We start from the raw sequence: 12,610 nt of genomic DNA, 5'->3' as shown, positions 1-12,610 counted from the left end.
ACTCCGGTGTCATTCTAACTGCAAATGCCATTTCATATACTTTTTAATTTGACTGACAAAGCTTCTGCAGAATTTGTCCACTTTTTATATCTAGACGTCTTTGGAATTCTTCAAAGCCTGGCAGAAGATGGCTGAATTAGATCTCCACCTTTGTCAAACAAAGAGATGTCCTTCTAGTGGACAATGTCTGCATCTCTCCCATCCATGCAAAGTACTCTATTTACATAAAAATGATCCTTTTGGAAGATGTTCTATGTTTTTCAATCATCCCTCAAAATAAAATCGCAGCTCCTGCCTCACCTTAACACTGAAGTGTTTTCACGCTCCAGGGAATTGCTTACCATCACCTGAATATAGAATTCAGTGGGCATTAGTTTCAGATACTACTCGCAGCTGTCTACGGGATTTCAAAAAGGTGTCAAAGTGGCCTTAGGAGGTGTTTCTCATTCTGAGAACAGGCTGAGTGATTCTCTTTGTTCCAAAAGCTGCAGGACCTCAGACTTTGGGATTCCACCAAGTGATGAGACTTGCTGGAGCTTCCTCCCAAGAATTCAGTGGGATCTGAAAAATATATATATATATATATATATATATTATTATCAGTTGGTGTTACCTGATAATGCAAGAGCATAGCTGTGAGAGTATAGCAGTTGTCTTGCCAATGGGTTTCAGCCCCCGGCAAGTTCACTATGGATTCAATGTGACCAAAGAAATGACAGTAGAACGTTCTTGGGGTGAAAGGTTGTGGATAAAATGAAAGTTCCTGTGGCCAGGATTCTCACCTGGCCCTGGTCGGCTAGCTCACTACACACATGTGGGCAATATGTTGTTATTGACTCTATATAAAGAGCTCTGCCCGGTGCTCTGGACAACATGGTGGCATGGCTGCAAGGCTGGAGAGCAGAGCAGAGGCTGGAGTGGTGACAGCACCGAGGACAGAGGCTCAGAGGCTGAGACCAACTTGCTGCATGCAGACTCACTCTGAGTGAACCGGATTTTAGTGACTGACCTGCCACTGTGGAAATAAAATTGGGTATAAACCCTTTCACCCCAAGAACATTCTACTGTCATTTCTTTGGTCACACTGAATCCATAGTGAACTCGCCTGTTGTCCATTGGCAAGACAAAGGGTTATACCCAACTTTATTTCCATGGTGGCAAGTCAATCATAAAATCTCGTCCACTCAGAGCAAGTGTGTGCAGCAAGCCGGTCTCTGCCTCTGGGCCTCTCTGCCCGCACAGCTGTCCCAGTCTCTGTCCTTGGTGCTGCCACCACTCCAGCCTCTTCTCCGCCCTCCTGCAGCCCTGCAGCTGTGCCACCATGTTGCCCAGAGCACTGGACAGGGCTCTCTATATAGAGTCAATAATGACGCATTGCCTACACGTGTGTAGTGAGCTAGCCAACCAGGGCCAAGTGAAAATTCTGGACACAGGAAACTTCACTTTATCCACAGCAGTGTACCTTTAAGACAATTTCTTTTCCTAATTTCACCTTAATGAAACGATAGGAAGGAAGTTATTTCTGGATTAGAACATGCTCTAGCGAAATAACAGGGCGTTAAAATCAAACTCAGATTTGCATCCCAGCAGCCTCACTTAAATGACTTTCTATAAAGCACATAACCTCTCTCAGTTTGTTTTTTGATCTGTAATGAGGATCCTCCTCCTTTCCACTCAGTGTTGTCAACAAGATTCAGTGATATAACGTGTCTGTTTCCTTGCATGGTTGCAGAATTTTAGATGAGCATAAATCAGAAAGGAGAGACCTCCCCCACTTTCTGTTTCCGGTTTCTTTTGTCCAGCATGTAGAAGCCCAGTATCAGCCAGCAAGGCCGACATGGCAGATGATGCATCTGTAGTCCCCAGGGTCCCTAATGAGAGGATGCTCAGCTGCCTGTGACACTAGTCAGGTTTTGCTGGCTCAGGAAGCTCAATGTTGTGCTGCCCTGTAGCCCTTATAATTGCAGCTGACGTCACCGCTCAAGAAAGACTCATAAAAATAGTCTCTGTCCTTAATAAGAAATATTAACTGACAGTCAGCCCCTCTCCAGTCCTCAAGCCAAACAGCCTCAGCAAAGCCACACATCTTTATGGGTAGGACACAGCAGCAGAGTCAGGGCCAGGCTCCATGGGCCTTACCTCTGCCTGTATCTTTCCAGCACCCTGCAAGACTTCATCCCAGGATAACACAGGACACATGGGCATTTAATAAACAGTCATGGTGATAATAATGATGCATATCTCAGCATTCATTCACATGTGTTAGTTCTGTTACTGATTTTGTGCTCCTCAAATTTACCAGATAAAGTCACAGTTTGAAAACAATTAGTTTAATTTTGCACCTGAGGTCCAGCGGGAGTCTATTTTTTTCCAATATTAATAATCACATTGTACAATTAATGAATTTCAGTTGAGATCAGTAGTGTTTGGGCTAATGTGGCATTTCTCTTTTGTTCTTGTTTTTTTGTTTTGTTTTTAGGGTCAAGTTGTATTCCGGAACGGGGAGAGAATGGGAACCATTAAATTTACTCAATTTCAAGGTAGGCTTTTAATGCTTATTCTTACTAGTCAATGAATTCTATATTCAGGGATGTTGTGTTTATGCAATAAAAATCATCAAAAGAATTAAAAGTATGATGTTCCAGATAAGAGAAAGCAGAGTCAACAGAAACCACTTCTCTGTGAACATATTAGTTTCAACTTACTTAGAACATTTTTCTCAGCTCCATTACATCTCAGGCCTATTCAATCTTCACACATGACTCTGAGAGTTCATGAAAGTATAGGGGTGTGGGAGTTAAGTCAGTTCCAATATTCTGAGAAATCGTGCACTATTTTTGCTTTTGATTATAGAAATTTTCAAACAGACCTAAAAGTTGAGAGAACAGCATGATGAACCCCGTGTACCCATCACCCCGCTTCAATTACTATCACCATTTTGCCAGTCTTACTTTATAGTCTTATTCACCCACCCCCCATTTCTTTGCTGAAATATTTTAAAGCAGCTCCCAGACGTTATCTCATTTCAATCTATAAATACTGCAGTCTGCATTTCTCCTAGATAAGGAGATTTTAAAGCACAACCACAATATTATCATCACACTCAAAACATCTAACAATAACACCCTTTCATTTCCATTCTGTGGTGATCCTCTGATTATCTCAAAAACGTCTTTACAGGTTGAGGAATCTACATGAGGTCCAGCCATTGCATCTTGTTAATCCCTTTTAATGTATAAGCATCCCCACACTCTTTTTTATTGGCCATTTATTTTTTTAAGGAGCCAGGTCATTTGTTGGACTTCTCTGTTGTCAGAGTTGAAAGGGACCTCAGAAACCATCCAGACCAAGTTGCTCGTGATAAAGAGGAAACAGAAGTCCAGAGAGGGGCAAGGGCTTGTCAGAGCCCACAGGGGGCATCCAGGCATCCGTGAGGAGTAGGGCTGGTTGTTCCTCCAGGCAGACACCTCAGTTCAGCCCAGGGAGGTCATTAGCAGGGTTGCTAGTCAAAGCCCCTAGACTATACATTCATTATTGCAGTGTTTTTCAGCATCTGGATGTTTCTGGATTCCCGAAACAAGAGCAGCCTTCTGTGTCCACTCACTTTGGGCAGATCCCAAAGTTATCCAGGGCAAAGCAAGAAATGTAATCGAGTTATTCAGATTCATTGAGACAAATCCCAACTGGATTCAGATCAATCAGGAGAGGTATACAGTACTATCGCTCCGAAGGCAATCTTGTAGATTTACCCATTCATCTTCCTGTGGCAGGTAATTGAAACTCATGTCAGCTCTCTGGCATGCACAGAAGATGTAATTTTAGGCAAATGTAATTATTTTCTCATTTGTTAAATCTTACTTCTTCATTGGTTGAACAAAGTAAGCATCTTGGCAAAGATACATACTATTTTTTTTTGAGTGATTGTAACTAAATTCTCTTGTCACATTTCCAGTTCTCAAATTATATCATTCCAGGAGAATATTTTGCAAAATATTGATTGGCTGATCACAGATACAAGCTCATGCCAATTTTATTGCCTTTTCTTTTTTCTTATGTTAGGATTAGACACCAGCTCCAGTGACTGATTTCTGGCATTTATAGGGAAAGCAGTGTAGCAAGCAGCAGTTTAGAGGTAGGTCTGACCCACCTGAGTTCAAGGTGCTCTAGTACATCAGGCAAGTGACTTCACCTCTCTGAGCTTCCATGTCCTCATCTGTAAAACAGAAATATAATCCTACGTACCTTCTTGGAAAATGGGAACTCCATGAGATAACACATAGAAATATGTGCATGTATTTCTTGCTCAGCAAGTAGTAACAATTATGATTAGCTTTGTCAAAAATTATGACACTTTTCTGGGGAAAATTCAGATTTTCTTGGTGTGTTCAAACTCCCTAGGTGTCTTTTTACCTGCTGACCCTGTATAGCTGTTCCCCACACTTACCCAGTTGTAGGATGTCAATGGGGCAGGGCCTTACAGGTGATCTCACCCCATTACTTTGTGTATAAATGGGAAACTGAGGCCCAGGGTCACACAGCTGATTAGTGGCAGAGCCAGGACCAGACCTCAGGGTTCCCCTTTTACTCACATGCACGCCTGTACCCTAGTGCTCTCCTTGCACCACATCTGTGTCCCATGTGGGCTTGACACTAATGTCTAGGGGCTGGCACATTCTGTGTTCTGGGCCCTTCCCCGAATTTACCCAGAGGATGGGACTGCCCCCCATGCTGGGGTCACCAGTGCCTAGATTGCCTCGTGCCACTGACCTTGCAAAAAGGCTTCTAAATAGGGTCACTGTGTTTCCTGCCTGCTCCTTCACACTCTCTTTCCCTGTCTGTTTCTCTCTCCCTCACCTCCTGCCCTCTATTTAGAAAAGACAGTGGGACAGCAAGACCCATGACAGAGCAGACTCCCAAGCAGCCAGCCCCAGCAGTGGGGGTCCCCTTTGCAGGGTCTGCTGCTAGGTTCACACCCAGACTGTCTCGAAACTCACTAACAGGATCTTGGCAGTGGGCCCACACCCCCTCCCTCTGAAGACCTCTTGAGATGCCTTTCCAGCTTCTCATTTGCACAAAGTTACCGTCTAAAGCCTTTTATTTACCACAGAGGAAGCATTTTATAGGGAACTCTGTTAACTTGTTGGCAAAATAGAAACACAAATTAGTTGGAAATGGGAGGCAACTTTGGGAAGAAGACTGAAAGGGGAGCCAGGAGACCATGGACCTTCTATACTTTTTGACACTAGGGCCGTGGGATTGGTAGCACAAGTGTTTGGCATTCAGTAGGCCCCCAGTACAAGTTTACTGAGTTAATTTGGAGGCAAAGACCTGGATTCAAATCCTTGCTCTGAACCTTACCAGCAGAGTGATGCTGGACAAGTCAGTTTACTCCCTAAACTTTAATTTCTGTGGACGCTCAGGCAGAAAAAATGGGTGGGCCACTGATGGAGATGACACTAAAGCCAGCCCTGCCTGCCTCCTGGAGCAGGTATAAGGGCCAAATGAGATTTTCTACAAACTCTCAAGTATGGGAAGCTAGTCACATGACGAGCAGGCTGCCTGCCTCCTGGCTGGCTCTTGATCAATGCTCACTGAATCAGTTAGTGGTATGGCTTGTGGAAATTTAAGAACATCGTCATTGACTTGTGGTTTCCAGGGACTTGAGTCAAGGTAGAATGTCTGGCAAATAGCAGTTAGTCTTGACAACACAGTGTGAACTGCAGCTAATTCAAAATGGTGGCATTATCATTCCAGGCCAGAGAGACTACCTTTTTTGCAAACTGAGGAGTGCTGGATAAACAGAACTGTTCTAAGCTAATGTGCCAGGACTAACCCCCATGATCTCTTCTGAGGCTGAGACACTTTCAGTCCAGGGAGGGCTTCAGAGCTCTAAAAATGATCTTCCTCACCCCCAGCTTCCCTCCATTTACTGCATTTTCAAGGGTTTTCAGAGCCCTTACCTCCCATCAGGACAATCCTAGAGTGTAGAGATGATGGATGCCATGAGTGGCCCGCCCATTTTCCCTGAGTGTCCACAGTTCCAGAGCAGCTGCAGCTCTGATCCAGTGCAAGGAGCAGGCCAGATGTCCAGGGAGCTAGTGCTCAGGGGCGGCCCTGGGCAGAATGGTGGGTGAGAAGTGGAGGATCTAGCTAGCCCCCAGCATCCTTTACCCGTGGGTGGGCAACTCTGAGGTATGTTCCACTCTCTCAGGTAGAGAGGGCCTCTCAATTGCCTCAGTTGCCTTCCCAGAAACCTGCTCATTAGTGAATCTATACCTGATCTCCCCTTCCCTGTCTCACCTCCCCACAGCCCTATTGGCACATTCTGGGATCACCTCCCAAATAACTTTGTGTGTTCTTACTCTTGTCTCCAGCACTGTTCTGAGTGACCCACATGCTATAGGTAAGGCAGGCAGGCATTAGCATCCCATTGGCCACCCATCTTGAGTGTAGGGATCGATGGCTTAAACCCTTTTCAACTCCAAGTTCAGTACCCCTCCCCCATGTCATTGCTGACTTCCCCTAAACCATGTGTAGATGGGGATGAATGCTAGGGAATTGGCTTTTTTGTTTTTTCCTTAAGAAAATAAAGGACCCATGTTACTGCCAAAGTCTAAACATGGCTCAGAATTTGCAGCAGGGAAGGAAGTGGAGTGAAGCCATGATTAGAGGCTTGTTTATGCTGTTCTTCATGAACCTCAGCATCTGCTGCTCTAGCTCGCCGTCCCTGCTGTCATTAGGCCTGTTTGTAAGACTCCCGGTGAATGACAATGTGCTAGAGTCTCACACTGCTTCTACACAACATAAAGGACTCACACTTTGGAGTTTCATATGTCAGCACCTGATTTGAAGGGATAGGGTCTTCTCTACACTCTCTAGTATCAGAATTGTCACTCAGAACCCACCTAGTGAAATGTAGGCTTGTCCTCCCCATTTGCAGACATTAATTACCATTTGGTCTTTGGGGTAACAGATAGAGTTCTATTCAGGGTACTTTTCCTGAGCATCTGCCAGGTGCCTTACCTAGTCCTCTCAGGGAAGCCAAGGTGAATGAGACGTGGTCCCTCCCCCAGGGGCTTCATCGTCTCTTTGGCCAAGTGCCAGTGCCTATAAAAGCACCAAGATAATTTCCCAGAACCTACTAGAAAACTTCTGGAGCTAGTTTGACCATAGTTTGAGTATCTTGAGGCTGGTTTTCAGTATCCTTTTTCTTCTGTCCAGGCATATATTGTAGCTCTCATCACCAACCATGCTTCTGGAAAGACTAGTTTGTCAGATGCCCCTTGGCTTGATATAAATTAAGAATGGAGACATAGTCCACTAAACTGCAGGGTACACCAGCAGGATCAGCAGTAATGGAAGAATGTGTGTGAATATGCGTTCTTTTAGGCTGGGAGCCTGCCCCTGACCTTTATACCTCCTAGCCCTCAATATTCAGGACTTATCTTTCAGGGAGCCCAAGGAAAGTAGCCCAGAAGACAGAGTTATTTAGTAGAACTTGTGTTTTGTATAGCCATAGATTCTCCATGTTGAAGGAGAATCTATATAAATCTCCTTTACAAAATTACCTCTGCTTGAATGCCTCCAGTGATGGGAAACTCATCCCCTAACATGTAGAAAGTATATGAGCTTTGAAGCAGACATGCCTAATCATTACTAGCTAGGCACTGTGCTTAATCTCCCTGAGCCATCATTTCAGCACTTATTTTTAAATTGTAAAATAAAAGGAGATCATTTTCCTTGCCTTGAGACTGATGGTGAGAATTCGGTGACATGAAGCTATGAATGTTTCTGGTTGTGACTAGTACATAGCAGGGCCATGGTAACTATTGAATTCTTTCTTTTCTCCTGGACACTGTTGACAATGACCCCAGAATTACTGCCCTCTAGAACTTCTTGAGAAAAGTACAATCTGGCTTCTTTAGGACACACTTTGTTCTCCTCATTTCATGGGATGTTATCTTTGGTCCAAGAAAGTCCCTCTTGTTTGTTTGTTTACCCTTATTTCCATCATTTATTTTTATACCCAATTCCTCCTCCCCTAAGAAAGACAAAATTCTAAATGTAAAGTGCATGTGTTGTATTTGTATGTGTCCTTGGAAAATGTAGGTTACTGTTTTGTATGCATATATTTTAAATTTACATCAATGCAAATAAATTATGTATTTTTTTTTCTGCTTCTTGTTTTTTTTTTTCCTGCTCAACACTTTGTTTTCTGGAGATGCTTCCCTGTTCCTGTTTGTACATCTAGCCCATGGCTTTCCTGGTCATTGACAAGGAGTGCGTCCACACTTTACCCATCTACTCTCCTAGCAACAGACACCCATGTTACCTTCTACTCCCTGACTCCACAAAGAATAAGTGTCCCTGTACATGTCCCCTTAGGAACCCACTGGGCATTTCTTTAGGATAAGTGTCCAGGAGCAGCATTTTTGGGTCAGAATGTGTGTAAACACTGAACATGCCTAAAAACTGTCAGATGGCTCATGCAGTGCCCACCCCCATCCTCACCCCCATCATGTGAGGATTCCTTTGTCCCCCCGCCCACCGACACTCCGTGTTCCCTAGCTCTCATTTTTTGCCAATCTAAAGGGATAAAGTAATATTGTTTTCTTAGTTTTAAATATTTCACTGATTATTAATGAGGTTTAAGCATTTTTTCCTGTGCTTGTTAGCCACTTGTTAATTGTTCCAATGCTTTAACCATTTTTGAGGATACTGTCTTTTTCTTGTTGATTTGCAAGGGTTCCTTATATACTGTAGATATCAGTCAGTCCCTTGTTGGCTTTGCAAATATCTTTTCCCATTCAGTCACTTGTCTATAAACCTAAAGTCCTTGTTGAACAGAAGTTCTTAATTTTGATATGGATAAATGCTTCCTTTTTCCTATGGTTTGGACTTTTGAAGTTTCTTAACAATCATTTCCCGGCACCTGCATGCCAGGTCCTGCCTGAGCACAGAGGGTGTCCTGGCTGAGATGGGAAAGATGCAGTCCCTGCCTTCGTAGGGAGCTCCCGGTCCAGTGGGGAGCAGACACAGGACCCCAGCTGGGTGTGATATGTGACAAGGGCATTCAGACAAGGGGCACTTGGTTCCACCTGGCAGATTCTAGGAAGGCTACCTGGGAGAGGTGGCATCTGTGATGAATTCTGAAGGACCAGTGGCGCTTAGCCAAAAAGAAGAGAAAAAAGGTGCTCTAGGTGCAAATAACCTGTTTCATTTGTATGTGTCTTGCATCCCCTCAGGCACTTAACTTCTTTTTTGGCCACACAGTGAGGCAGTGGCACCCTGCAGCAGAGTTTGTGGGGCAGGAAGACCAACCAGTGACAGACCTCACCCTGTGGCCCCTCCCCCTCTGCTTAGTTCCTCCGAATACACCCCGGCCCCAGGGGACCTTTCTAGTCTGTCCACAAGTCCCCAGGTCCACGTGGAGTCTGCAAGGCCCTGTCAATATCTGAATGAGTGTATCTATATCCAAATAAAAGCATTGTTTGCATAACAGAGTTAACAAGGGGCCCAAGAGTTAACATTTAAAAGCACTGGGCACCTATCACTGGCCACCACGTGGACCATGGACAAATGGAAGAACCAGGGAGCACCATCTTTCTACCTGCAGACCTGGGAGGGGCCCCAGGCAGAGCCCCAGGGAAGAAGACTCTATGCTGCCCAGCATGTCAGAAGCAAGGCTTCAGGTTCTGCTCAGGAACCAACCGGCTGGCAGGAAGCACTAGGCCACTTAGGGCATAGCTCCAGCACTAGGGGCCCACAATGGGGATACACAGAGGGGAGGAGCAGTGCTCAGGGAAGGCTTCCTGGAAGAGGTGAGTTTAGGGTATGCTGGTTTGGTGAGGGAAAGAAAAAGTGACCTTCCAAGCAGAGGGAACATTGTGGGGAATGATGGCAGTAAGGAAACCTAGGGAGTGTAGGGACCTAGCAAATAGCTCACAGTGACCGTTATCATGACTCAGATAACTAAATTTATCGAACACTTGCTGTAGTTAGGCCCCAAGCCAGAAACTGCCTGTATTCTCCTCTTTACTCCCCATATCCACTCTTGAAATTTCCCATTTTATAGTCACAGCCACCTGCTAACAGGGCATGTGCTGGAAGGGAAGTATTATCTGCAAATGGGAATAATTTTACCACCCAGGTAGGGTTGGTCAGACAGCAGACACTAAACTGCAAGGTCAGAGATTATGTATTTTTTAAGATCTTTGTATCACTAACTTCCAGCATAGAGACTGGCACATAATAAGTACCCAGTCAATGTTTATTGAATGAATGAATGAATGAACTGATTAAGAGATTTAGCATAAGCATCTTTCAGTGGCCACAATGTCCAAGGTCACCTTGGTCAAAAATGAGGAGATGACCTAATCTTTACCACCTACCCTGCTGCTTTTTGAGGGATTCCTTATTATAGAATACCTCAGGCTGGGCCTGGCATGCAGTAGGCATTCAATAAATATGGGCTGAATGACCAGCAGCCCTGCTCCATATGGGTTGTGAAATTCCAGTGTGAAATTGCACTGACTCAGAACTAGGGGACCCAAGTTCAGGTGCCCACTTGGTGGCTGCCCAGTGTGTGGCTCCGAGCATTCACTTAACCTGAGATTATGGTGATTATGGTCATAGTAGGAAGATGAAGATTATTCTGGTGCCATGGGACAGTACAGGAGGGTGTGTGAGTCAAAGGGGCATGTGTGTGGCTGGGGACACAGTGGGGTGCCAGCCACAACACTTCCCGGCTCCTGAGGATTTATTCCAATCAGCCTGCATATTTCATGTGCTGCCTGCCCACACCAAATAAATAAATCAGAGGCTCCGCCTCTGAGTGACAGGAGCTGATTGGGGCTGAAGACTTCAAAAGACCAGAGAAGGGATGCTGGAGCTCCCAGCAGAGTCTGTTAATGTGACATTTAGGAGCTGTGACCCAGGCAAGCGACAGCCACCTGCACAGTGTGACATCTCCCAAATAGCAGGGAGACCATTGTGGGGAGAAGGAAGTGACTTTTACAGCCCTATTTTCCACCCCACAGTCAAAGGAACACAGGCAGAAGTGTGGCCTGTGGGACTCCCCGCCCCAGTTCCTGAGTATTTATAAGGTGCCAGCAGTGTGCCCACGTTTCTGCAAAGAAACCCACTTAGAGCCAGACCCCTGGCAGGCAGTCCCTCCAGGTGCACACTTGGAATTCTTGCTGCCAGTGCCTTTATAACCTCTGGGCATTGTGGTGACTAGAGTCTGCAGCTCTGGGGATGTACTCACCCTGCAGCTTGGCAGGTGGCCACTCCTCTCTGCAGCTATTAGGCTCAGGAAGCAAAGGTGGCTCAGGGAGTGGGCAGGTGGGTGCAGAGCTGTCCCCTCCCAGGGACCCCATCCAGGCAGCCCCAGGGTGTAGGCGAACATGGGCTGTGGGGAAACTCCTGGCTTTGAGTCTGGACTCTGCTATTAGTGGGGCCCTGAGCCTTGGTTGCCTCATCTGTGTGGTGGCACAGCAACCGCTGACACCAAACAAGTGTGAGAATGCCGGGGAAAGGACATGTCAGATGGCTAGCACAGCCCCGGGCACACTCGGGCTCTGGGGAGCCGGGCCCCTCCCGCCCATGCCAGCCCTGCCAAAGCCGGCTACACCCCGGGCCTGCACGCTCTCTTCCTGCACTCCTGGCCTTGGACACTCTGCCCCTGACCCCCACTTTCTGCGAGTCAGCCTCCTTTGTGGTCACAATACCGCCCACATACCAAGTCCACTGACCCCCTGTTCGAGGGGCTTGTCGCCCCAGTGTCTCAGTGGTGTGTGACACTGCAGGCCAGCTCCCTTGTGAAATGTCCCTTTCCTTGGCATCTGTGACACCCAGTCTCTCCTGGCTCCTGCTCCCAGTGTCCTGGCCCGTCCTTCCCAGTCCCCTTGCAGCATCTTTGCCCTGCTCACCCGCCAGGGGGTGGCATCCCCAGGATTATGCCTGTGGTCCTGTCCTCTCCCCCCTTGGCACTGTCCCTGAGGGTCTCTCCCCTGCCCTCTGCTCCGTCTCCCAGCTTACATGGGAGTAGGCTGAAGGCCCCAACTCTCTCGGCAGCCCAGACCTCTCCCCTGGCTCCAGACCCAGGATACCACCACACCACCCCGACGCACAGACTCTCAGGCTCAGCGCGTCCAAACCAGACACTTCATCTTTCCTGCCTCTTGGTCCCTCCCACAGGCTCCCCACCCAGGGAACGGCACCTGAGCCCCCAGTCACTTGCTTCACTCCCCTGTTCCCCATCTCCCCCACCCATTTGATTACTCAGTTGTCCAGATTTTACCTGGAAAAAAAGACACCTTTGTCCAGTCTGATGCCCGCTCTCCATTCATCCTGCCACTGCCCTGGGCCAGTCCTCACCACCTTTATCCCTGGGACAACCCAAACTGCACCCTAAAGCCGCCAACAAAATGGCATCAAGAATGGAGGTGAATTCAAATATATCACTTGGGTCTGAAAATACAGCTGAACAAGTGCATATGAAGGAGACTATGCTCAGTGTGACGAGCAGAGCAGGGGGGCCTCTGAGAGATGCTAATGCCCCTCAGGTTGCACCAGTAGGAAAATAATGTTCAGAATGAACAAGGAGATG

At 46.6% G+C, this 12,610-nt stretch overlaps 1 protein-coding gene across 1 annotated transcript in view; it reads left to right on the top strand.

The window, feature by feature from the left end:
- Positions 1-12,610, top strand: part of GABBR2 (gamma-aminobutyric acid type B receptor subunit 2) — a 338,133-nt gene that overhangs the window by 245,026 nt on the left and 80,497 nt on the right. The window contains exon 8 of the mRNA XM_036888312.2: positions 2,480-2,540. Within this exon, the coding sequence (XP_036744207.1) occupies positions 2,480-2,540 (61 nt within the window). The remainder of the gene's footprint in view (positions 1-2,479; positions 2,541-12,610) is intronic.

Source organism: Manis pentadactyla, chromosome 3 (assembly GCF_030020395.1).
Source record: "Manis pentadactyla isolate mManPen7 chromosome 3, mManPen7.hap1, whole genome shotgun sequence".
Taxonomy (NCBI): Eukaryota; Metazoa; Chordata; class Mammalia; order Pholidota; family Manidae; genus Manis; species Manis pentadactyla.
The sequence above is the reverse complement of the archived record's forward strand: the minus strand, read 5'-3'. Positions and strand labels throughout refer to the sequence as shown.